Here is a 27,236-nt window from a genome sequence, read left to right as displayed (position 1 = left end):
ATAGACAATGGACTTGAGGACACGGGGAGGGGGAAGGGTAAGTTGGGACAAAGTGAGAGAGTGGCATGGACATATATACACTACCAAATGTAAAAGAGATAGCTAGTGGGAAGCAGCCGCATAGCACAGGGAGATCAGCTCGGTGCTTTGTGACCACCTAGAGGGGTGGGATAAGGAGGGTGGGAGGGAGACGCAAGAGGGAGGGGATGTGGGGATACATGTATACGTATAGCTGACTCACTTTGTTATACAGCAGAAACTTAACATTTTAAAGCAATTATACTCCAATAAAGATGTTTAAAAAAAAAAAGTCAACTACACTTCAGTAAAAAAAGAAAAGAAAAAGGAAAAAATATTACTACTAATCCTGCCTATCTTTATGATTCAAGAAAAATGGAATTCACGGCAGTGTTGGGTTTTTTTCGTAGATAATCATCCCTTGGCAAGACTCCATCACTTGTTCAAGATATTTATTACTTTCTTATTGCTTTCAATTAAAGGTACTTCTTAGTATGGTATGCAAGGCCCCTTGTTAACCAGCTCTGGCCTATCTCACTAGCCATGTCTCCTGCAAGTTCCCCCACAGTATCCTCCAGTCCCAAATCCCAGCACAGCATATGCTCCTGGTGGCTGAACCATTTGCTCCAACCTAAAACACTATATTCTTTTTCGCCCTGTAGATGTGAGTAGGTTCTTTCCTCTTCCTGGAATGTCTTTCCCTCCATCCCCACTTCCCCTTGTTTGATGGACACTTCCCATCTGTGCCCACTCACACTCCCCTACTCACACGTATACACACAGCATCAACTCTTAGTGCCTCTAGTTGGCAGAATGATCCTTAGGGATGAATGGAGGTCTTTGGACAGGTGAGGGACTCCAGTGTTGAAGAGGTGGAATAGCTACTGCTGGGTGTGTACCCTTTTTTTTTTTTTTTCTCTCCACCAGTCATCAACAACTTGGGTATTTGCAGTTGGCAGCCTTTGGGCTGAATTTGACCCCAAGACATGTTTTCTTTGATTTGCCTTTTTTTTTTTTTTTTTTTTTTTTTTTGCCATCTTTAAATTAGTCATCAGCATTTAAAACCTGGGATGCTTGACTTAAAACCCTGGCTTCTCTTGAGCAGTTGAAAAGTATAGCAACACTGTACGTTTCTGCATGGAGTGAGTAGTGAAGCCCCTTCAGAGGGCACAGACCCTCTAGAGTTGTCTGCAACATCCCACTTCCCTTTGAATGAAGACAGGTTTGCCATCTCTGGGTGTAACTGACTTGGGGTTGGTGTTGAGAGACAAGATATGGATGGAGGTTAAAGGGGCAGGAAATTTAGAAGTATCATGAAGGTGGTGACTCAGGTAAAACGCCATGGGCTTGGGCTGTATTGTTAAGGAGTTACCATCAGGATGAGGCCCACGCTAAGAAGAAAAGGGAGAGATTTGGGAGTGGATGTCTCCGGGAGGTTGAAGGGTTGGTGCAGTGGGAGCTTGGGCCTGAGAGACCTGGAAGGAAGGATGAATCGTTGTGCTCAGCGACTAGGATATCTGACTTGAAATTTGAGATTGCTGTGGCTAGTAAAGTAAGTGGCTGAAGTGGAGGGGCAGCAAGGGTCACTGGATTCCAAAAGATCAAGCGAGGTCAGGATGTTGAAACTGCTTCCTCCACATAGACCCGGAAGCTTCCAGTTTATAATGATATACATAAAATAGCTAACAGGTGTTGAGGGCTTCTGTGTTCCAGGCACTTTCCTGGGTACTTTTCACATATCAGTTTATTTAATCCACACAGCAGTCCTGTGAGATATGGGCACTTTAATCACCCTCATCCTACAGGCAGTACAAGTGAGGCTTGGAGGGGTGATGTGTTGCCCAAGGTCATACAGCTCCTAAGAGGCCAGAACTCAAACCTAAGACTGCCGGATGTCAGAGTACGTTCTCTGAACCTCCACCCCCGTAGGAAATGGGCAGGAGGCAAAGTCACAGAGAGGGAGGGCCTGCATGAGGGAGGAAAGCGGTAGCTTTCCGTGGGCTAGCCCACGGCGGTCAGCTTGGAGACCGTCTGCCTCCCTTCCACCCCAGGTGAAGGGTGAGTGTGGGGAGATTCATGGTCTCAGTGTAAGGAAGTAGTGTTTTCAGGCGAGCCAGGTTAGGACAGATTTGAGTGGTATACTCCGTGACGATGTTCAGATGCCGAGAGAGGAAAGGGTGGGGAAGGCAGAGCAGTGGGCCTGGGAGGATGAGTCCCTGGGAAGCAGAGCGATTCTCTGTGGGGATGTGCCTTCCCTTGAGGATGGGAGACCAGAGGACCTTGCACTTTGCACTGATGACAAGGATGAGAGGTCTGGGAATCGACAGCCCACAGGGAGCCCGTGGACGGGTGCTCGGAGTCAGCTCTTTCAGCAGCAGCTCAGGCTGCAGGCAGCTCCGAGGAGGTGAAGGAGCATTAGCCACCCAAGCAGTGGAGGATTTGTCCAGATATTCAAATAGGAGGTTCAGTCCTGATGTCATTAGTGTTTGTGCGTCACGTGCTCCGGGGAGGAGACAGAATAGTCCCCATCCGATTGTGTTCTGGTTTGTGATTATGTATATCCGACACCTCCCTAAAGCAGACTTCCTAAATGGAGGGTCAGGACCCCGCGTACCCCCAGCCCTACCCAGCTGAGTGCCTACCACACGCACACGCACTCGGCAGGTAGTTACGGGATCACTGCACGTTCACCAGCAAGCCGAGTCCACGTTCCAAAGCATCCATTTCTAATACGGTCGGCGAATCCAGCCCTGAAATGGAAACACCTGACGCTTCTCTGATACGAGGTCCTGTCCCCACCAGACCCAGTCCTCCTCCTTCGCAGAGTGCCACATGCCAGTTTCCCCTCCTTCCTGCTTTTCCCGCCTGGGTCTCCATGTGCCTCTCCTGTCCCCCTCTGCGGCCGTCCTGCCCACCAGGGGAGCACACGCCGGTGTCTTTCCCCCGGGCCCGGGGAGGTGAAGGCAGAGAGCCTGCCTGTCCTGGGATGTGGTTGTTATCAGCTTGTTGGGCTGAACTGAGTGCAGTTCAGGATGCCTGCCAGATCCCAGCTCTCACGGTTCAACAGGGGCATGGGCCCTGGGGGTGCTTCCCAGCTGTGTGTCTGTGCCTCTGGCTCCCTTGCAGGAGGGAGTCTCTTGGGAACTGCCCCAACTCTCCTCTTCTTTAAGTAGTCATGTGGAGGCGGTAACCGACGTGAAGTGCCCTTGCTTTCTCCTGACCTCACCTGCTTACTGTGGGGCTTGGCTCTGCAAGATAATTTATAGATCTTCCAGGAACCATGCGGGCCCACTGCCTCTATTTTCTTACAATTTATACCACTTTTCTCTCAAAATTAGCACCTAAGGATAAGTTTCCGGAGCCACAGGCCAGCCTTGAGGATCCAGCCATAATCGTCTGCTCCTTGGGAAAGCTGGGAAGAGGGCAGCTGAAATGACTGTCGTTAAGGGCTTACAGCGAACTCTATCATTATTGCCAGTACCGCGTAGTAAGAGATGAAGAGGAATATCTTACCTACTTGCCCTCAATTGATACTGTCCCTATACTGGAGCATATCCTTCAGTTGCTCCCCGCAGAAAAAAGCAAAACATGACAACAGCAACCAAAAATGCAGAGTGAGTTTGCTGTTGTCTCTGAAGGGAAAGTGGTGAAGAACATGGGGTTTCTGGTTTTACAGGTGAAAAGAGGAGCGGGGAGGCTTCTGGAAGGAGGCACGTGTGATCCTTAGAGCTGGGTGGTGTGCTTGCTGCTGCGACTAAGGCACATGCCTAACCCCCTGGGTGGTGGAAATGTAAGGCATCACAGGAGGAATGAGCAGGAGAAAGGGTGAAGGAGGGTTTGTTACTTAGCAGTAAATCTTACAATGAGGCGGGAGAAGCATGGTGGTCCTAAGAAACTTCCATAGGGAGGAGTGCAGTTTTCCATCAGGATAGTTGGACCCTCAGGTGGGAAACCCATTTCTTTTTGGATGTTTTATCTGCAGTCTTCTTTTCTTTTTTAAACTTATACATACCTAGAAAGAGGTAAGAAATTTAATCCATAGAAAGATAGTACATCAGATATAATTAAAGTTGAAAATACTTTTTACAGGATAAGAATATGTTTTATGTGTCATTGTAACTTCCTTTGCTGACAGTTTCATTGTTACCCTGTGTGGAATCCTAGTAGTACACGTGCTTTGCCCTTTTAATTCCACATTTATTCTTGTGTAAAGGGAGCCTTCCTTCCCACCTGAATAGAGTTGGTTTTGATTTATAGACAGTGATTCTCCCCTTTCAAAGGGCTCAACACTGAGTTTGGATGTGGAATAAATGCAGGTTTGGGAGACATGTTTGCAGGGGCCTCACTGAGTTGTTTTCCCTCCAGGAAGGGGCAGGGAATAAGGATCTGCTTGGGGAAGGTGAGGAGTCTGACAGTTTGCTGCTTTGCTGAGTGGTGGTGGGAGTGGCAAAGAGGATTCCTCTCCCCACGGTGTCTTCTTCTAACTCCCTATCGTTTAGCATCCTTTACAGTTTCTCTAGTCACTCTGGTGAAACAAACTGTTGATTCTTCAACTTGTTGAGTATATTGTTTATTTTCCTGCATTCCCCTCCAAAACAAAACAAAACAAAGCAGTGTCAGAGACAAGGCCCATCTGGAGCTGGGCCTGAAGGTTGAGGTGCTTGGTAAGGAGGAGGTGGGTGTGGAAGGGCGAGATGGTGATGTGCTCCAAGGACAGGGTGCAGGTGAGGAGAAGCCGCAGAAGGGGATGAGATGGGATCAGACTGTGGCAGTGATGGGAAGGACAGTAATGGAATCACAGGATTTTATAGTTTGGAGAAAGCGCATTAAGGTCCAACCATCTTGTATTATGGACAAGAAAACTGAGCATCCCAGAGTTTAAGTGGCTTGCTAGCAGTCATCCATTTTCTGGTGGATGATGGATGGTATTGGATAGTAAATAAAGTTATGGTTTTCTTCATTCTATGTGTCTCTCACTCATAGGCAACTGTATTCAGGCAGGAGCAAGTGCTACTAATCAAAATGTGCTACTAATTAAAATGATAAAACTAGTTGTACATAGCTTTTTCCAATGGAAAGTGCAAATTAAACTGTGATGATTGAGACACTGCACCTTTAGGAGCAAGTTGTTCAGAAAGTGGGTCCCAGATTCCCCCCAGTGGAGCCTCCTGGAGAGCTTATTATACAGGCAGATTCTGGAGCCCTGCCCCAGACTCTGAGAAACAGTCTATGACTGTGGTACCCTGGAATCCGCATTCTAAACAAATTCCATAGTCTTTCCCTCCACAGACTGATTTTGAAAAGCACTGCACCAATTAGCCCTGAGTTTAAAATTTATAAACATAAAAACTGTAAAAACAATGCATGGCCTAACCTCTGACTTACTAGCCATGAAAAAAAAAAGTTTATTCTAGATTATTGTTTGGATGTCTTTATGTCCTTCATTTTTTCATTTACAAGACAAATAAGACATGCCCCTGCACTAGGGGAATTCACAGGAGAAAGAGTAGGATTTTGACTTCATAGGAGGAACAGGTCCACTCCAAGAGGAGAGAAAACTAATCCTGGTTGCTTTTTTGGTCAGAGAAAGCCTTGTAGGGCGGTGGCCTTAAGGCTGTGTGGAATTCACCTGGGGCAAAAGAGAGGCAGGGATTTGAGGAAGAGTGGGCGCTGAGCTGTGGCACTGAGTGACGGGAGTGGACGCTGAGTGACGGGAGTGGACGCTGCGCTGCGGCGCTGAGTGACGGGAGTGGGTGTAGGGGTTCAGCGAATGGCAGATTGCCATTGTTACTCACGTGTGCAGGAGCATGTAGAGGGGCCAGTAGAATGTGGAAGCTAGAGGAGAAGTAGAGCCTAGACTTGGGAGCACCTTGTAAGCTGTGCTAGGACTCTGGGACTGTCTGTGTAGACCAGGAAACAAACGACGGGAAGGGAATGTATTAGTGTGCACTGCCTTTGAGCCCGCAGAGCCAGCCAGCGTGGGCCTCCTAAGGAGGGGAGTGCCCTCTAGGGGCTTAGATGATTTCTCTGAGTGCTGTTCGTCTTTGTACTCCACCACCCACATACCCACTAAGCTGAATCCATTACCTACTGGAGAGAGAAAAAAAGACAGCTTCACCAACCTACCTGGCTGCAGCCGTGATTACATTATGCAGACATTTATTAGTTTGGTACCTTGACTGATGATTATCTTAATACTGAGGATAACATTAAAGGCTTGATTTTTCAGGCAAATGGCAAACGCAAGTTGCTTCTTGTTGGAGGTTGAAAAGCCCTTAGCCCATGATTCTGTTTATGTGAACTGACCAAAATAGGTAGGTCCATAGAGAAAGAATAGAGATTCGTGGTTGCCAGCGGCTGGGAGAGGATAAATGGGAAGTACGGGGTTTCTTTATGAGATGATGAAAATGTTCTAAAATTAGGTAGCAGTGATGGTAGCACAACCCTGTGAATATAAAGACCATTGAATTGTATACTTTAAAAGGGTGAATTTTACAGTATGTGAATTGTATCTCAGTAAAATTGTTATTTTGTTTTCTTTAAAAACCCTTAGCACTTCTGCTTCAGATGTCCTAAGAGAAGTATGGTATTTGGGGTTTCAGAGAGGAGCTATTATCTGAGGTTGGCCTGGAAAGGCAGATGGTATCTAGACAGACAGCTGGAGATGAGGGCTAGATAAGGAATGTTCAGGAGAGAGTAGGGTGAGCAGTGGAAAGACAGCAAAGGGAGGGCTTGTTTGGAGAATAGAAGGTGACTGTAGCATCAGGAGAATGAAGAGAAATACTGCGAGATTGAATTCGAATAAAGATCTGTGGACTTGAGAGTGTGGAATGCTAGGCTGAGAAGTTGATCAGTTAAATGAAGAGTAACTGAAGGTTTTTGACTACAGAAGTACAAAAACTGAGCCATAGGATGGGCGTGGCATGAACTGGGAGAAAGGGAGACTTTGGTGAGAGGAGACCAGGTCGGAACCTAGAAGTTGGAGGAGGGAAGGTTTTAGAAGTGAGGGGTAAGTGTGGACATCGATTTACTCATAAGTTAGTCTGTTTCCTTAGCTACCAATCCACATGTTTTCTCCATTCCATTGCTTGCTGTTTATCCAGGCATTGTGGTAAAGGGTAAAAGGGAGATTGGGAGGAGGGACCAAAAAAATAATAAGAATGAAGAGAAAAGGTGATGAGGGCAAGATTCTGTCTGAGTGCTTCAGTTGTTCCGTAATTCAGTGACTCACTACAAGAAGACTCTAGGGGAGTGCCCTCTAGGCTCTTCTAGTGGAAAATACAGGATAGGAAACCTTGTTTGATTTTATTATGTATAGACATAATAAATTTCCTTGGCAAATAAGGGTCCTGATGAGGCCCCCGTTTGTTACCTGAGAGTGTGTGTAGACTGTCGAAAAATAACTCACATGAGTTGTATTATGTTGAACTCTGTGAAATTGCTATTTGACTATTTTTGATCTACAAAGAAAGCAGTTTCGTGAAGTCTCAACCTAATAGATACTTGCTCGATAGATATCTGATGACAGCCCAGATTTTAACCTTTTCTGATTCCTTCATAAGTTCCTTCTTTATTAAGGTGCTAATGGTCTTGAACATCTGCTAATCTTAGGTTCGGGGAAGCTGTGAAGAATCAAAAGGTGGCAGTAAGTAGGGAGGGCTTTCCAAGGGGCTGGTAGAGAAGGGAAAGGAGCTGGGAGCAAGCCTGCCGGCCAAAACCAGGGCATCTGAAACCTTGGGTCTTCAGTGTGCAGTCATTCTGGGTTTAGAAATAAAAATTCAACCTAAAGGGTTTTCCTTTCCTAAGTGGGTCACTAGGCAGTTGTGCAGTTTTAGATCTTCTGCAACATGCTGGAGACAACCTGTATGGATCTGAGAAAACAAGAGAGATGTTTCAGTGTTGGGAAATAGATCAAATGTCAAAAGCGGTAAAAAGGGCAAACTTAGTCATGGTTTTCAGGTTGGTGTGATTTCTGTTGGCCCAGCAGAAAGCCTGGCACGCAAGTGTTGAGGAAAGGTCTCTGAAGGGTTGAAAGGCATCAGAGGAGGTATTTATTGGTTGATCGTACGCTCCTTGGTGTCTAACCTAAAGTAATTTCCTCGAACACGTCAGTGGGAGAGAAGGGGAATTCCCAAAGATGTGGAAAAAGGTTAGTCAGCTATTCTTGTAGGATGCTTTCATTGTAATGACATCCAGATATTGGGATCAGGGTGGGGCCTCTCAGTACTCTACCCCCATTAATCTGTTAACTCTGAAGAGTTTAAGTTGTACAGAGTGTCAAGTGCAATAAATATTGTTACTGTAATGTCACAGGGATATGATCATCTACTTAAAACTGCAGTGCCTAGGCACATAAAAATGAGAGACTGTGGGATAACCTTACCAGGGACTAAAAGCTCAGTTCATATTTACTCAGCTGTAGAAGGTGATTGTCCTGTAGGAATAGAGATTATGAATCAAGAGCTCCTGGCTTTGCTCACACAAAACAGCCAAACATTTATTTTAAACCATAGTCAGAAATACCATTGCAGCAAAACTTTAATTACCTAACACCCTCTTCTCCAATATAATCCGTATATAACCATCTCCCCACAAGGAAGAAGCCTGAGAGGGGATATTCACACCTTTCCAGTGGCTTTAATGGTGTTTGGTGCAAATTTTAACTTAATTCGTTTCCTTTTTAGTTCCACAGTTAACTATAAATGTCATTAAACCTCTAGGCCTGATTATGGAAGTACTTGTGGACAACAGTCATATTTTAATTTATGAAAGATCCAAAGAAAAATAGAACAAAACAATCAAATAAGAAGAGGGAAAAAACAGAATTAATGTGCTAATGGTTCTTCCTTGCTGGGAATGTTACCCTCCCCTGATCTTGGCCTCTCTGGTACATAAATACCCACATACTTCTGGCAAGGATGTCTCTTTTTAGGATGTCTTCCTTTCACCCCTGCCAACCTGGGAACTCCCTTAGTCATCCTCTCTACCCTCTGACCCACGCTTCCATTGCCAGGGGAGTCCCAGGGCAGAGTCTAGCTGCTCCTTCCTTGTATTACAGTTACATCCTGACACCCTCCTGCCCTGAGCTTCTCATTTCCTGCCTCTTATTTCATTATGACACATCAACATCAGGCAGTTGACAATATCTTTTTCTCCTCTTATATTTACCTGCCTCTTATTTTCCTGTGGTCAGGCAACTTTTGCAGCGGAGTTGAAGTTAAGGGTGAGAGCCAACAGAGGTAGTTTGCATTCAGAGAAATGCACACATGCAGCCTAGAAGATCCAAAACATTAAGACTTTCAGCTTCCAGATAGCTGTCACAAACTCCATTTGCTAAAGCTTATGCCCTTTATTTATAAAGCTCCTCGGTCTTCAATCAGAATCTATTTCTTTTATTATACACAATTATAAATTAATTAATGTAGCTCCAGAGGAGGATGCTACTAGACACAATCACAAAGATTAAAAAAAAAAAAAAAAGCCAAACTAATAACCTATTAGTTGAAAGACGAGTCAGGAAATTTGCTGAAAAACACCTAAAGGTCAACAGCAACCAAGTAGCAACATAGAATCATTTAACGCAGGAGCATCATTCTGTGTCAGACCGTGTAAGCATCACTGATGTCTGGAGTAACAGGATAATGTATGCATGTAAAGATGGCCCTGAGTCATCAAGAAAATGTTTGTTATGCTCAATACCAGTCTGGTTAAGTAAGAAATGAAGTAATGCATTTTAGGAATATTTCTGTCAAAATGGTTAACGTTAAATATCTGGGCGTATACTAAGGAGATGAGCCTTAGTTATTTGGAATGCCAATTATGTTAGGACCCGCCCCCCATTCCCCAGCGACACCAGATAAACAGGACAGTGTCATAGAGAGGGGTGAATAGTTTTCCACAGCCACTTTGTTTGTGGTCTCCCGACTTCTATGTTGTTGTTTATTCATGGGGTTTTCCTTCCCTTTTCTTTGGTTTCAGATGCGAGTGTCTCTCTGGCTTATGTGGTTTCCCCGTGTGTGAGGTGGGATCCACTCCCCGCATAGTCTCTCGTGGAGATGGGACACCTGGAAAGTGCTGTGATGTCTTTGAATGTGTTAATGGTACGTGGGGTTTCTCTTGTTCTCAGAGAGTGTACATTTGTGCAGGAGGAGGAGGGAGGGTTCAATCTAGCTGTTTCTGTCTTTTAAAAGGCAGAGAATATACTCAGGGACTTGATGAAACTCAGAAAGAATATTTGTTTAAGATCCCACTAGGCAGTAGAGAAAGTTAGGAAAGGAATCATCATTCCATCCATTAGAAAGAGCATTTTGGAAGTGTAATCACAGACTGCATGTAGCCATCATATTCTGCTGTGTTTCGGTAGTTCAGAAATTTTAGGATTTTGCAAGAAAAGGATCATGGAAAATGTGGTCGTATCCCTCCTATCATTCAAGATCTCATTGCATTATTGTCAGAGGTAATCTTTGTAACTAACACCACATTGGAGTGTCCACAATTTGAAAGAGAAAAGACACTGTTCCTTTAGTTTAGCATTTTCCTACTTAGAGGAAACACCTCTGGCCATTACTTGGTCAGTAGTATTGGCCTAGTTGGAGCTGGAACCTTGTGGACCAGAAAAACGATCCTTCAGTCATAAGATTACTTCAAATAGAATCCACCTTTCTCCCTTGGTGTGTGATGACCTGGCGTTTATTGAATTTCGATGCTAGAAGGGAGGAGAGCCTAAAACATGTCCCTCCATCAGAATTTTCAGAAGAAAAACAAAGAATAAACTCAAGTAAGTGAAATGTCAGTAATTTTAGAGGACATTATTTAGTCAACACCTAGACACACAAGGAAAATGATTTTGGATTTGGACAAATAGAACAAAATTATGCATATAGAAGCGTCCATATTTGCTGCCTACAAGAAATCAGGGTTCAGAAGATTTTCTGCCCTCCTCCCAAGCTGCCCCTCCCCCACAAGAAAAGGTTATATTAAAGTCCAGACCTGTTTCACCGAGTCCTGTAGTTTTTAGTCCAGTGGCTGCATATTTTGTTTTGTTTTGCTTTGCTTTGCTTTGCTTTGAAGAAATACTTGTAGTATGGCTTTGTGGTTAGAAAAGAACATAGACTACAATTAAAAGACTTCAGTTTGAAAACTAGTTCCTCCACTTAGTAGCTGTGTAACTTTGGGCATCCCTTGGTCTCCCTGGGCCTCAGTTGCCACATCTGTCAAATGGAGTGAATAACAGTAAATTAAATGAGGTTTTATATGTGAAGCACTTGAAATTGTGCCTCAAGAGCAAATAGTCTTTATAATTTTGTGTGCCCACCTCCTGTTCATATCCAAAGATGCTGTTCTGGACATGGCAGGGGGATGGAGAAGGTGAGGGGAGGCTCCTGACTTAAAGACCTTTATAAATACAAGCATGCAGGGAGAGGCGCAGGAAAAGTTCCATGTGCATAAATCTCTTCTCAGTGCTTCTCCCCACCCGTGTTATTATCCAGCCAGTAGTAATGTCTGTTAACCACCAGCAAATGGCCAAGCCTCTGGTATTGCTGAAGTTAGTTGATTGTAGGTGACATTTTGTGAATATTTAACTTGTACCATTGAGACAGAAATAGTTGGTTCTTGTCCTGGGCTCCCAGCATCTCAGATGTGCTTCCTTCCAGTATTCATTCCTCTGCATGTCTTTCTCTCATGCTAGAATCTGAACTGCCAGAGAACAGAGAATCTATCCTTGTGTCTGTGTTATTAGCACATTGCCTGCCTCTCAGAGTGCACCCAGCTTCTGATGCGTAGTTGGGTGGGTGAGTGAGCAAGTGATCTGATTCATATCATCTTAGTTCCCTCTAGAGTGGCTGTTAATTATCAGCCCATAGAGGGCTTACTTTGTGGGAATTCACCATCTTTACTGCCCTACGCTTTAATCTTAGGTCTCTTGTCCCCAGGAAATATCACCTCTAGAGGAGTGCCTTTCTTCTTTCCTTGCTTCTTGATTATAGAAACCCAAGTGTCATGACTTTCTCATCAGGACATTAACTTTACATCTCTCCCCAGTGTGATACGGTTGGACAGTTGATAACTGCCCCCCGCCCCCTCAGTGCCCTTGCCCCCATTTATAGAGCCCATTTATAGAAGTCACTTCAGGAACAGGACTTGCCTTCAGCTGTGAGAAAATGTTGAGATGACAAAGCAGTCACAGGATTTCTGGTGTTTGCCTGTTTCTTGCCACCATAAATTGGTTGGGTGATCTTTGCTTTATTTCGTGTCCTGCTACAGTGTGTCTATTTCTATATTAGTCATTCAATTGTAGATGAGACTAGAAACTACAGTCCTCTGAAGATTCAAAATCCCACAGAATAGTGTATGGAATTCTGTCTCAAAGCCTGTATTTCACTTTTTTTGTCATATACATACACACATACACACACCTCCCCTCCACACATACATATATTCGTATGTAAGTGTATGTGTTTGTTTGTTTATTTGGCAACTGGTGCCCTGGGAAAATCTTACTGTTGTCATAAGGTCACCATTAGAGGATATTACATATCAAAAATTCATTATCATTGCCCAGATGAGCAGAGGTCTATTTTATATATACATATTTTAATAAGCCACATATATATATGTAGCTTTAAAAAAAAAAAATATATATATATATATATATATATATATATATATATATAAAGCCTTGATTATGCACAAAGGATTTGAGGCAACTTTACACTGAGAACAGATACAATAACATAGTGGTAAAATATTAATGAGAAAAGAGAATCAGAACCGTAGAGTTGTATGTAAAAGTTGAAAATGAAAAGCAAAAATAAAGTGCCTACAGGTATGCAGGCCATAGCATCTGTCTATTTAATTGTTGGAGTTAAATGTCAAGTTAGGCCCCCAGCGTCCTGGCCATCAAAGTGAAAAAGGAGATAGAATCAGATCTGCAGTTCTTATTTTTAGAGACAAGAAGCCTGCTGAACAGGGCAACCCTCTGCTCATATGGAAGCTTGAAAAGAGAGCGCTGGATGACACAGTAGATCCTATCCTTAGTTGCTTTAATCCCTTAAATGTGGAAACAGATTTCCTCTGGCTGCTCTTCTCAATAAAAAGCAAAAGCAAAATATTAAAATACACCTCAGCGAAAGCAGTTTTCAGAGGTGAGTTTGACACCCGGCTGGAACCTGGGTGCTTAGAGGACTATTTATTGATTTTGAGAAACCCCCAAACATGTAGGAACATGTAGGAATGGATCTGGGAACCCCAGTTCAGGAGACAGTGGGTTGCATGTTAACTAACCCCATGTGCAGAAACAGAGATTGCCTGCCAGCACCCGGCTCCTAAGCTGCCATCCAGGTGATCCATATGCTTACGTTATTTTTTAAGAAAAGCGTTACAGTGAACACAGAAGGTTAAAAAATATTCACAGAGAATTCAAGAACTTTTGAGTTTTGAAAACATTAGCCTAGATGAATAGATGGAAAGAACATTCTCCATAAATATTCGTTCTCTTTTCTGTTGGGTTTGGTTTTATTGGGGGGGCGGAGGGGAGAGTTGCCCATCGGATTGTTATGGTCTGTGACTGAGGGCTGAAAGGAGGACCTGTGAGGTATTGGTTGAATGAGAACCCTGTTGTTTAGAAACCAAAGGAACAGGTGGTATGATTGAGCTCCTTTTGTGTAAACTAGAAGACATCAGTATCATCCCCTAGAAGTATGACCTCCACAGCAGTGTTGAATAATCCCAGATCTTCTTCAAGAAACAGTTCTGTGTCTGCTCCTGCCCATAAGCAAAACTTTTGTCATTAGTCAGCTGGAGCTGAGTGATGGCCTCTACTTTTATTTTTTTATTTTTTTGCAGTACATGGGCCTCTCACTGCTGTGGCCTCTCCCGTTGCGGAGCACAGGCCTCAGACGCACAGGCTCAGCGACCATGGCGCACGGGCCCAGCCGCTCCGCGGCATGTGGGATCTTCCCAGACCGGGACACGAACCCGTGTCCCCTGCATCAGCAGGCGGACTCTCAACCACTGTGCCACCAGGGAAGCCCTGGCCTCTACTTTTAGATTGACATGTGTTCTCCATTTGGTTACAGTACACCCTATTGCCTTACACTGGCCCAGCTCACTCACTTCTAGAGGCATTTGGGTTTGAATAGGGAAGTCATCCATATACAGAATATGGAAACAGTCATTTGGTTGCTTAGATATGATCAGTTGTCCAATGTACTTGCACAGAAATCCAAACTAGAACATCATGGTTTGAGTGTTGTAGCCACTAACTGACTCTTCCAGCATCAGACACACTAACATGTCAAATCCATCAGTCACAGGAGAGCCATAGCCAAAGTCAGCTTGCTCCTCATGTAAAATTTGGGCCTAGAAAACTGAGACCTGCAGTTTGTTAAGAAAATTAGTACAAAAACTTCTGATAACCCATTGTCTGTTTAGCAATAATACTCAGTAATATTTCTAGGGACATAAGGTCTACTTCTACAGTGATGGAGAGAATATGGCACTTTGAAAGAAATATTCCACTCAGTATGCATTTATTGAGCATCTGTTGTGTTCCTGGGGTCTTATCAAGCTAATATTGCTTAACAGTGATACAGTCTTTTGCAGTCCTATTTTGTAAGTATTGTTCCCCTTCCCTTATCCTGAAGTAGTATCTGCCTGGTATTCTCTAGCACACACACCCTGCTTCCCCCCCATAGAAAAGGTGTTTTCCTCCTGTAGCTATCTGGAAGCTCATGTACCCTGTCTTTGTGATTACATCAGTTTGTCTCTGATTTATGGAGAAATTTTCAGACATTTCTCATCTGTCATACGGTTGTCTCTCTTTTGACTTCTTAAGTCTGCCCACTTGCTTCCTATACAGCTTACCCCCAGTGAAAGGAGACCAGAGGCAAGACATTAGCCATTTTCTACTGAGATATTAAAGAGAAAAAGCAACAGAAGTATACCTATTTGGATTTTTTTCTCCATTTTCACATTTGATGTGAAGTTCTACATTTTAGTCTTTTCCTTTGCTAAAATTATATACCTATCACTGTCTGCCAATCAGTGTAATTTGGCAGGCAGTAGAAGTTATTAACAGTCTATAAGGTTCTTTTTCAGGCGTTCTGGAATATGTTAAAGAGGGAAGAGAATATTCCAGAACTGAGAAACATAAAATTTAATTGGGCAGACACAAAAAAACCTAAAAAGACACTTTTGTTCATCTCAATGCATATGCAATTTTATGCATTGATAGGTACAAGTTACACAGTAAATTATTTTATTTGTAATATTATTCTTTTCTCTGTCCATGGAAAATGTCCTGTTATAGAGGTAGTGGTAAACTCCATAGGGTTCTAAGATTCACATGTATCCCCAGCAGCTGAAGAAGTAATTGGTCATTGCTCCTCAAAGACCACTGCCAGCCATTTTTATCATGCATCTTTCTGAAGAGCTTCTATAAATTTGTCTTGGCATCAAATAGGGATTTCATTATGTCATGTGATTTTTTTTTTTTTTTAATCCTAAAGAATCGATTGTGTTTTCAAGGCTGTGTTTTCTGGGACTCTCCATCTCTCTAAATTCCATTCTCTTGCTCTCTGTGCCTTAGCTAGTGAAATGTAACTCTTGTCAATCCCATCCCCTCCCGCTCACGTTTCTGCACAACCCACGGTAAAAGCGAGTTCATCTGGAGCTGCTTTAGTCATAACCACAGCCTTCTCTTCTCACTCCTTCAAATCTCACACCAAGATTTGTGGCTTCACCCAGATGGTAGCTGTGGTTGATTAAGGCAAATAAGTATTGATAATTAATATTAATTGGTTTCTAAAATACTTTTTTTCTTCAGTTTGAATGGAAGCTCAGCATTTTGTTAGAATGCAGTATTTTGCCTTCTTCCACAGCATGCAAATTGATTGATAAAAAGCACTCCATTTTCTACACTTTAGAACTTGTGGTCCAGCTGCCCAGTTTCTTCCAATCCCAGCTCAGCTTAGTATGTTAGCTAAAAGTATAATAAATTCTGAGCTGTAATAAGATGATTCTTTCTGACATGAGTTTTCTGAAAAAAGAAATAGTATATCCAGCCAACACTACGGAAGAGGTTCAGACATGCACATTTACTGCCTGTGTAAATATATACACACAGCTCATCTCACACTAGTTATGTGACTTTAGGCAAGTTACCTGATCTCCTTAAATTTCATTTTCCTCATTGAAGAAGTGGCTATTAATATTTGTTCTGTCTTCTTGACAGGATTGTTATAAAATCAAATGAGAAAGTACTTGTTTGTCCAAGTACAAAACAAATGTAAATATACTCAAATTAAAATGCAGTGAAAGTCTCAAATATTTCAAATATCCAAGGTGACATGGAGAAATGACGTTAGGACAGAGGAGCCCATGAGAGTTGTGTGTATCATGATCTGGTTTTTCCCATCTTATTAAACAGGGTGCATTAGCTCAGGAGAACTTTCTTTAGCTTGGAAGTACTTTTATTTTACCAGCTTTATTGAGACACATACCATGCACTTCACCAAGTGAAGTTGCACAATTCACTGTTTTTAATGTATTCACAGAATTGTTTGATCCTCACAATCAATTTTAGAACACTTACATCAATCCCCCCCAAATTTCCAAACTCATTAACAGCCACTCCCCATTTCCCCCAAACCCTCCAGTACTAGGCAACCACTAATCTACTTTCTGTCTCTATACATGTACCTATTATGGACATTTCATATAAATAGAATCATATCCAATATGTGGTATTTTTTGACTGGCTTCTTTCACTTAGCAATGTTCCCCAGGTTCACTTATGTTTTAGTATATATCAAAATTTCATTCCTTTTTTATGGCCAAGAGATATTTCATTACATGGATATACTACATTTTGTTTATTCATACATCAGTTGATAGACGTTTAGGTTGTTTCCGTTTTTTTTGGCTATTATGAATAGCACTGCTATAAACATTTGTGTACAAGTTTTTATGTGAATAGATGTTTTCATTTCTCTTGGATAAGGTTATACCTAAGAGTAGAATTGCTGGATCCTCTGGTAACTCTGTGTTTCATTACATCCTCACCAGCGATGTATGAGAGTTTCAGTTTCTCCACATCCTCGTCAGCATTTGTTATTATCTACATGTTTTTCATTTTAGCCATCCTAGGATATGAAGTGATGTCTCATTGTGGCTTTGATTTGTATTCCCTTAATAAATAATGATGTTAAGCATCTTTTCATCTGCTTCTTGGTCATTTCTGTATCTTATTTGGAGAAATTTCTATTCAAATATTTGCTATTTTTCAATTGGGTTGTTTTTATTGTTGTTCTTTATATATTCTGATACAAGTCCTTTATCAGATATTTACAAATATTTTTTAATCTTTGGGTTATCTTTCTTTATGGTGTTCTTTGAGGCACAAAAGTAGATGAACTCCAGTTTAACTGTTTTTTCTTCTGTTGCTTATGCTTTCGGTGTCATATCTAAGAAACCATTGCCTAATTACAAAGTCTTAAAGATTTACTCCTGTTATCTTCTAAGAGCTCTATAGTTGTAGCTATTACGTTTAGATCATAGTTCTGTAATTCATTTTGAGTTATTTTTTGTATATGGTATGATAGTGGTCCATTCTTATTCTTTTGCATGTGGATATCCAGTTGCTCCAGCACCGTTTGTTGAAAAGACTATTCTTTTCCTCAATGAATTATCCTGGCACCCTGTTAAAAATCACTAAATATGAGAGTTTGTTTCTGAACTCTTAATCAATTCCACTGAACTGTATATTTATCCTGATGTCAGTACTACAGTGTCTTGATTACTGTAGCATTGTAGTATGTCTTGAAATCAGAAAGTGTGAGTCCTCTAGCTTTGTTCTTCTTTTCAAGGTTGTTTTGGCAGTTCTGGGTTCCTCACATTTCCATATGAGTTTTAGGATTGGCTTGTCAGTTTTTACAAAAGAACCAAGTAGGATTTTGATAGAGATTGCAATGAAAATATAGATCAATTTGGGGAATATTTTCACCTTAACAATATTATCTTTCAGTCCATGAACATGGAATATATTTTCATTTATTTAGGCCTTCTTTACTTTCTTTGAACAATGCTTTTTAGTTTTTAAAGTACAAGCTTTGTGCTTCATTTATTAAATTTATTGCTAAATATTTTATTCTTTTGAATGCTACTGTGAATGGAATTTTTTTAAACTTCATTTTCAGATTGTTCTTTGCTAGTGTGTAGATATACAATTTCTTTGAGTTGCAGTTGTACCCTGAAATCTTGCCGAACTTTTTGTTCACTAGTTTTTTAGTAGATTCTTTAGAATCTTTTAAAATTCAAGATCATGTCATCTGCAAGTAGAGAGAGTTTTCCTACTTACTTTATCATATGCGTGATTTATTTTTAAAATTTATTTATTTTGGGGTGTGTTGGGTCTTTGTTGCTGTGCACAGGCTTTCCCTAGTTGCAGCGAGCAGGGGCTAGTCTTTTTTTTTTTTTTTTTTTTTGTGGTGCGTGGGCCTCTCACTGTTGCGGCCTCTCCCGTTGCGGAGCACAGGCTCCAGACGCGCAGGCTCAGCGGCCATGGCTCACGGGCCCAGCCGCTCCGCGGCATGTGGGATCTTCCCGGACCGGGGCACGAACCCGTGTCCCCTGCATCGGCAGGCAGACTCAACCACTGCGCCACCAGGGAAGCTCAGGGGCTACTCTTCGTTGTGGTGCGCGGGCTTCTCTTGTTGCAGAGCACGGGCGCTAGGCGTGTGGTCAGTAGTTGTGGCTCGCAGGCTCTAGAGCGCAGGCTCAGTAGTTGTGGCGCACGGGCTTAGTTGCTCCGCGGCATATGGGCTCTTCCCGGACCAGGGATCGAACCCATGTCCCCTGCATTGGCAGACGGATTCTTAACCACTGCCTCACCAGGGAAGCCCGTGTGCTTTTTATGTCTTTTTGTTGCCTATGTGCCCTGGCTGGAGCCTCCAGTACAAAGTTGAATCGAAGTGGTGAGAGTGAACATCGTTGTCTTGTTCCTGATTTAAAGGGGAAAGCATTCACCCTTTCACTATTAAGTATGATGCTGGCTGTGGGTTTTTCATAGATGCCACTTATCAAGCTGCTGTTTAACAACTTCCACTCCTAAGTTATTGAACGTTTTTATCATGAAAGGGTGTTGAATTCTGTCAAATATCTTTTCTATGTCAACTGAGATGATCCTGTGGTTTTTTTCCTTTATTCTATAGACATGTTGTATTACATTAATTGATTTTTGGATGTTAAACCAACCTTGCATTCTTGGAATAAATCCCACTTGGTATATAATCTTTTTTATATGTTGCTGGATTCAGTCAGCTAGTATTTTTTTTTGAGAATTTTTTTATCTCTGTGTTTATAAGAGATAGTTTTCTTTTTCTTGTGATGTCTTTGTCTGGTGGGAGTTCTTTTAAGTCAACCAAAATTAGAGTTAAGAAATGGATTTAGTGAGAGTGTTTTAGGGCAGAGAAACAATTTAAAATCATTGGTGTCATTATGAGAATTGTTAAGTGCAGGGCTTTGAGTCCTTAGCAGAACATAGCCTTGAAACATAATGGAAGGAGTACAAGGTTTTAGTTGAAGAGCTACTGTTTTTGCTTCTATCATTTGCTAAATGTGTGACTTTGAGCAAATTACCCAGGATTTCCTTACTTCTGCACTCAGGATAAGTATTTCTACATCAGACCTTTGTTATTGGGATTAAGTGAGGTAATGCATGTAGAAAGTGTTTTTTTAAAGGCCAAGCACTATTATAATTACAGATTGTTAAACAGGATAGAAAAAAGAATTTAGGAGAAAACACTGGAGAAACAGAAGAACATAACCTCTTAAAAGGCCTAAATAAATTTTTTGAGGCAGAACAAAACCTAATGTGGAGGCAGGATCATTACTTGAGGGTAGAGAATGATTTAACAAAACAAACGTTTTGTTTCACAAAAAATCTTTTTAAAGCACAAATCAGAAATGTGTTTCATGGTCACATGGTTACCTTTATTTGGGATAAGGGGACGCCAGTGTAGATTTTACTAAGAGGAATTTCGATTCCTTGGTATGATGAGAATAGTGATGTGTTTTATTTATTTTATTCTACTTTACTTTGCATTGCTTTGTTGCTTCTGTTGTAAAAAATTATATTGAGTGTAGTAAATTTCCATCAAATTTTAACCTGCTGTCAGACAGTATTTTCTAGAGGCTGTTTGAAAAATATGAAAGGACACCAGAGAAATGACTTTGAATCTGCCATGTTTGTTTTAACTCCTTTAGAAACAAAGCCAGCCTGTGTATTCAACAATGTGGAGTATAGCGATGGGGATATGTTTCGAATGGACAACTGTCGGTTCTGTCGATGCCAAGGGGGTGTTTCCATCTGCTTCACCGCCCAGTGTGGTGAGCTGAACTGCGAGAGATACTATGTGCCCGAAGGGGAGTGCTGCCCTGTGTGTGAAGGTAAGGACAGGTGCCAATCAGAGAATAATAAGAAGAGACATGGTTTGGGGACTTAATATCACAGTTGACCTACTTCAGTCTCACTCCAAAATAGTGGAAGATTGAAGAAGTTCCCGTTTTTTGTCACCATGGTCTACCTTTTAGCACTTCGATAATGCTAGGTAGACTGTGTGAAACTGTCAATACTTCCCTGAGGGAAGTTACACCCTGGGTGCAGACAGCGGTCACCTGTTTCCACAGATGGACGTGAGGTTTCCCGGAGGTGCTTTCTGTTCCTCCTCTGTGGTTCCAGCAGTTCCTTGGCAAGTCCTGGGACTTTCTCTCCATCCTGACATCAGAATTCCACCCGCCCTGCTCCCCTCAGATTGCTCAGCTAGGACAGGGCCGCCCTAGTCACTGACCACCTTAGCCAGCCAGCTCAGAGAGGAACCAACCCTGCTTCCTTTCCGATACCCATGCCAGTCCAGGTGAGAGCAGGGCTCCCTGTCCTTTGAAAATGTGTGGTAGTGAGAGTAGGGTCATGGTGTGGCATGGTGGTGACACCAAGGCAAGGCTCAGACAGTGTCCACTGTGGCCCTGGGCAGAAGGATCCCCAGGGCCTGCTTCCTCTTTATTCTGCATTTCCCTCCAAGAAATAATAGGTCCATGTTCCTCCAACAGGCTCGACCCTCCTGTCTCTCCTATGCAGAAATAATAAACATTTCAGAATGATAACTCTGAATATCATACTACAATCCACACATTTTAAGGATCAGGATAATCAGAAAAGTAGTCACTTGTCTGAGTTTCCAGTGAAGCAAGGAACAGTGAGTGCCTGACTGTGTCTCTGGTCTAACTGCACTACACTGTTTCCCCAGAAAAGAGGATCACGTGAGCTTTCTTGTCCTGCCCGGACCACAGACCTTCAGTCTGGAGTCAGGCACATCCGTCTCATGTCTGACACTCACCCTGCCCTTACTTCCACACGTGAAACGGGAGGACAGAATTTCATGCCATGTTCCATAACTTTTTCTGTTTTCTAAATCCATTTCTTTTCAATATTTGAGCTCTGTTTACCACATAATACTGAAGATATGAAATTGCTTAGAGTATGCAAACTACATTCCTAACATTGAACAGTGGTTCATAACAGGGAGGCCACCTTCCCTGTTAGAAATTATTTTTGCTAACATGGGAGAAAGGTGGTTCACTTTTTAGGTGTCATCAGGGATTTTAAGAAAGTCACATCAAACTTTTAACCTTCCCAATTGATTTGTTCCCTAGCTACTACCCCCGGTGTGTAAATAGTCTCTGAAACTATGTAGCAGTTGGTCATGTAAAAACATAGATATGGACCTCTGTGTAATAATCATAATGAGTTGTCTGGGCATAGATCCGGTTATGTCTCACTTCCTGGAATTCAGATCCAGGCTCAAAGTAGAAATGAAGTATGCAGTGTAATATTTTTTATAAAGAAATTTTATAAAGTCTTATCTAACTCAGGTCTCTTGGCTGCTTGCATCTCTGGCAGACTGCCCTTCTGAAGCTGTGACTGCGTGCTTTTCAGTTTTGGCCCTCTAACTCTCTTGTAATGCCCTACTACCTCTTTGGAATAAAGAGGACCAAACTCGGAACTGCCTGGACTTTGCTTCCAGCACAGCAGCACTTGCTTCTTGAGGCCAGATTTTATGTTTCTGAAAAAGAACATTGAGTGATTTATCTAGTTGCTTTCATTTATAAGGATATTTGGGGATTTTTTATTTATGTGCTTGTCAGCAACCTCAGAAAACTTTTTTACACTATCCTTGGCTACCTACGTTCCCCAGCCTCAGCTGCTGCTTGACTGCTCAGCTTGGGGGAGAAAAATGGCGTAGGTTCACAGCTTTCCCTCCAGGGCACAAGCAGTGCCATGAATGGTTTAGAGAAGCTGTGTCAGTCCTGTCCTGAATAAGGCCACAGCAGGGAACTGTATACACCTCACTGTGCCTCCAGGCACCGTGAGATAGACTTCAGTTAGTCCTAGAAATAACAGGCTCACTATAAGTTAGATGGGGCATTATTCTTTCCACTTTACAGGAGGTAAAATGGAGGTGTAATAAACATTTAAGTTGGCAACTCAGAAGGCATCATCAGAGCCTAAAATGGATCAGCATTTTTTTCTCACGACCAACCCACAGCTCCATCCACAAAGTTTTGCACCTTTATGAAATGATAACACCTGCACATTGGTTTTTATGCCTCAGATCCCCTGCCCTGTGTGCCGTGTCAGGATGGGTGGACAGAAATTCAGCATGACCGCTGCTTTTGCATGTCCCCCTAGAGACACCTCCTGTGGCCCTGAGCTTCTGCTGAGCACAGCTGGAAAAGAACTGCTGATGACGAGAACCTGGGGAAAAAATGTCTCTAGGTGCAGGCAGAGATAAGATGTAGAATGCCCTCAGTCTTACTCTGAACTTACGTTTTAATTTAGATCCCGTGTATCCTTTCAACAATCCCGCTGGCTGCTATGCCAATGGTCAGATCCGTGCCCACGGGGACCGGTGGCGGGAGGACGACTGCACGTTCTGCCAGTGCATCAACGGAGAACCCCACTGTGTCGCGACGGCCTGCGGACAGAGCTGCATGAACCCCGTCAAAGTGCCTGGGGAGTGCTGCCCTGTGTGTGAAGGTAACCCTTGTAGATTCTAACGAGCCCCTGGCGAATATCTCGTGTTGGATAAGCTTCTACCAGTATGTGCTTGCTTGTTTTCTGTTTCCTCAGGCATAATGCCTGCTTCATGCTGTTACCAGTTGCAGATGAATTTATTATACAGCCCAAACTAATCATTTGGGGGAAATGTTACACATTTACAGTGAGAATAGTGTGGGCTTTATTTTGCCACTGCAGATAATGCTTATCTGAATACTTTACAGTCAAGGAATATATACATTTTAATTCAGTTCACTGCAAGCCTGATTAACATCCAAAGGTCAACACAATGAAATGAAATGAAATTGGAAATAAGACCCATGACTCAAAGCATAGCTTGTTCAACTTGTAATGCTTACATAAGCCCAAGGGTCCTGGCAACTAAATGAAAAACCTGGAGCCATCAAAGGTGGTTTTCACTGCCTGGAGTCTTCACCCTGAGCATCCATTCTGCTTCTAATATCACGATGGCTGTGGCTTTGCAGTTCCTTTCGGGCTTTTTCTTATGTCTTGGTTACCTGCATTCACTACCTCTCTTCCTGTTTAATGGAGAGAGCCTGAGATATCCTGGACTAGTCTTTCCATCCCAACCGCTATTCCAGGCCATTTCCCCCATCCTGGGAAGATTCTTTGCACACTTACTCAAGTCAGCCTTAATCCTTGGTCCATGTCTGTTAGTACAGACAAGAGATTGAATATCTATACTGACAGTTCCAATAGAGAGTGTCCGTCATTAAGAAGCACATTTGCATAGTGAAATGAACTAAAGTGGGTCAAAAATTACTCCTTGTGGAAGATGGATCCTTCTAGAATTTTTTAAAACAGCTATTAAGGAACTGACAGGTCTTTTCAGAAATTCAGTCAAGTAGACTGAGTCCTCTGTCAAGAAGTCTTTTTGCTTCTACCGAAACTTTAATCAACTCAGACTTCAGAGTTTGCCTGACTGGCTTCATTAACTTCTGAGGGGTTAGAATTATTAAAGACCTTAAAAATCATATAAAAATTTAAGCTGGAGGATTCTGGTTCTATTGACATCACCAATTCCCTCACCATTACTCTACTCAGAATGCAGCTGCCACACTCCAAAACTTTATAGCTTCCAGATGAGCAATTTTGTGGAAATCACCCACCCACCTCACACATATACTCCTCCTATCCCCTGAAGGCAGTGTTTCAGTGCTGGAAAAAGGAGTGTGCAATAATATGTTTGATGATGTACGGTCAGCTTTACAAGGAAAGATGCCCTCTGAAGCTGATAAAGATGGGAATATCTATCCCTAGGAATTAGGGGCAATCTGTTATTTAAGTATTTAAGTATATGTATATTTACATATGTATATTTAAGTATGTGTATGTGCATGATAATGTAAGAAAAATTAAAAACATATATAAAATCCAGTAAACAGTAATAACCCTTTAACTTCATGAGTCTTGAGTCTAGATTGAAAATAAGACTTTGAAAAACTTGTTAAAAAAAAAGTAGGGCCTTTTTTCTAAAAGTAAGAAAGACAAACCCTTTGCCCTCATCTTTGGTCGTCATTAGCATATCCATTGTGGTGAGTGGAGAAGGGAAGCAGTTGGTAAATAGACAAGAATATATATTATATGTATGAGAAACTGATTTTTTATTATGTCATATAGATGTTTGGGTAGGAAGTAGATGTTAGTTTGATCACTTAGAGTTTGGTCTCTGAAACAGCTGGGTCACGTTGTAATCTTCCACTGTTTGAGAAAAGAGTGACAGTTTGGGTCAGCCATTAATTCCAAAAAATTTATTAAGAACCTTCTGTAATCCAGATACCACATCGGTCACAAAGCTAAATAAGGGATAACTCCTAGTAAACTTCAAAGAAACTATTTAGGCTCTTTTAAATTAAACCAGGAAAAACAGAATGTCTGCATTCAGGTGCTATGGGGTAAGTGCTTTTTATTTGTACCTGATTTCATTTAACCCTCACATTAACACTCTGCCAAAGACCTTATTATACCATTTTAAAGATGAAGAAATTAGGGTTTGGAGAGATTTAGATAATTTTTCCCAAGGTTGGTGGCCAATATGTGGCTGAGCTGGGATCAACTGAAGTCTGTCAGATTCAACTACATTTTTGTCTGCTTCCTCTGCTCCCAGAGGTCATCTCAGTTTCCACCTGCCCCTATTTCTAGTTCCCTTCTATCTCTCTTCGTCTCTGGCTTTTGGCCCTGTGTTGGGACACACAGGAGTTTGATGACAGGGGAGGAGATCATTTGCAGTTTGACAGCTACTCCGGGTGTTTTTGATGTGATCTCCCACCTGCCCTCTCCCCTGAATCTGAGGACCTCGGGGGAAGGATGCCTTTGAGACTCATCCTTGATTTGCTTCTCAAGCCTCACATTCAGGTTGTCTCCTTCACTTCACCAGACTTGGCATCTTTATTCCAAGCTGTTAGGCTCTGCTGGTCTCAGCCTTGCAGAAGGTTCCATTGTTTAGTTCTCAGAGAACTAATTTATCTTCTGTTTCTTGTTTTTGTTTTAAAGTCAGTTAAGTAATAAGTTTCACATAAAACTGCGTTTACTCTCCAGTGACACCCTCATTTTAAGATGTGTTCAGAAGACAAAAGATTCTTTTGGCATGGGGATAAAAAAAAACAATGTACAGCTTAGGTTAATGATCGTGAAAGTTTTATTATCTATGAATAATATTGTAATAAACTTATTTATTAATAATAATAAACTTACAAAATAATGCAAGGCAAATAAATCTTATTGCTTAGTTTTCAGGATCCAAGAAAGACTCTGGAAGTATTCAAAAATATTTTTCTCAGCAGTCATTCAATAGCCTATTTAAATAGAATTTCAAGTGATTTCCGAAGAGCCAAAGGATTAGACAGAATAAGAAAAAAGCAAGGCATTGTTGTGTAATAAATAATCAGCCAGAATTATTTGGAGGAAACAGTAAGACTGGTATTTATGCAGTTTATACACAGTAGATTCCTCTGTGCATAGTGGCATAACAAATGTTGGCTCTCACCCTTATTAGCTACAGTCCCAAGGTACATAGTCAGAGTCTGAAATTTGATGAAAGGGACCCCACACAAGGATTGTGGGTTTAGATTCTTCCTAAATAAATTACTGCATCACCAAATATAGTGTGTTTGGACCTTCAGGGAGGAAGAACCTTGTTGTGACTGCTGTTGTTATTAGAGATACATACCTTCCAAATGACAACATAATGTGCTTGGTTACTCCTGGAGGACTGGGAATGTGAACCTGGGGGCCCTTAAAGACTATGCTGTTACTTGACAGCTAACTCAATTCACAAGTACCTGAGTGCTGTTTAAATTGGCACTTGAGTACTCTCTTGATTAAGTCTTAGCAAGTTAGTGTCAACACCCAATTCAGGTACACAGATAAGCCTTCCCAGTCTGTAAGTCTATAACTGATTGTATTCTTATGGTTTGTTCTATTGGCTTTTCTCTACATCTCCTCTTGCTCATCAATTGCATTATTTTTATTTTCTGGCCCTTGTAAAAAGCTAGAATGGAAACACATGGAATATCAGATAAAGTTTGCATATGGGAGATATGTCCTTATTTTCTTACAAACTAAAAACAAAAAAGGAGGGCAGCAGAATTGTCTTCCTCGGCATCTAGCACCATTTGCATCATCTTGTTTGTAGCCCTTAATGAGAGTAGCTGACATTTCTTGCACACTGTGACTGTGAGCCAGGCCTCAGTGCTTTAAGAGCATCAGCCCATTTGATCCTCACAGCTACCCTCTTGTGCAGGTACTGACATCCCAATTTATGATCACAGAACCCAAAGTTCAGAAGTCATGTAACTTGCCCAAGGGCCTACAGCTCGGAAGTGGCAGAGCAGTGTATCTCCAGAGCCCTGGCTCTGGACCCCTGCAAGGATACTGCCTCTGAGACAGAGCGCACTTATTGACCAGTAGCCTAAAAGAGGCTGCGTCCCCCATGAGCTAGGATTTACCGTATGCTTTTGAATCCCTAAAACAGCACCTGTCATGTAAGTAGGTGCTCAAAAATGGTTAATGAATGGATGATGAGTGAGTGAGTTAGCGAAGGGGGAAAAGACTGGAGTAAGACAGCAGACGCTGGTAGAGG

The 27,236-nt window shown here is 42.1% G+C and overlaps 1 protein-coding gene across 5 annotated transcripts in view; it reads left to right on the top strand.

The window, feature by feature from the left end:
* CRIM1 (cysteine rich transmembrane BMP regulator 1) overlaps positions 1 to 27,236 on the top strand; it is a 207,945-nt gene that overhangs the window by 111,447 nt on the left and 69,262 nt on the right. For all 5 annotated transcript variants that reach the window (XM_089923288.1, XM_022574097.3, XM_022574098.3 and 2 more), the window contains 3 exons: positions 9,997 to 10,118; positions 20,284 to 20,466; positions 22,916 to 23,113. In XM_089923288.1, coding sequence (XP_089779414.1) covers positions 9,997 to 10,118; positions 20,284 to 20,466; positions 22,916 to 23,113 — 503 coding nt within the window. The remainder of the gene's footprint in view (positions 1 to 9,996; positions 10,119 to 20,283; positions 20,467 to 22,915; positions 23,114 to 27,236) is intronic.

Source organism: Delphinapterus leucas, chromosome 13 (genome assembly GCF_059928025.1).
Source record: "Delphinapterus leucas isolate spDelLeu-1000000601 "Yukka" chromosome 13, BTC_Dleu_Yukka2, whole genome shotgun sequence".
Classification (NCBI taxonomy): domain Eukaryota; kingdom Metazoa; phylum Chordata; class Mammalia; order Artiodactyla; family Monodontidae; genus Delphinapterus; species Delphinapterus leucas.
Note: the sequence above shows the minus strand (reverse complement) of the source record. Positions and strands in the feature narration are given on the sequence as shown.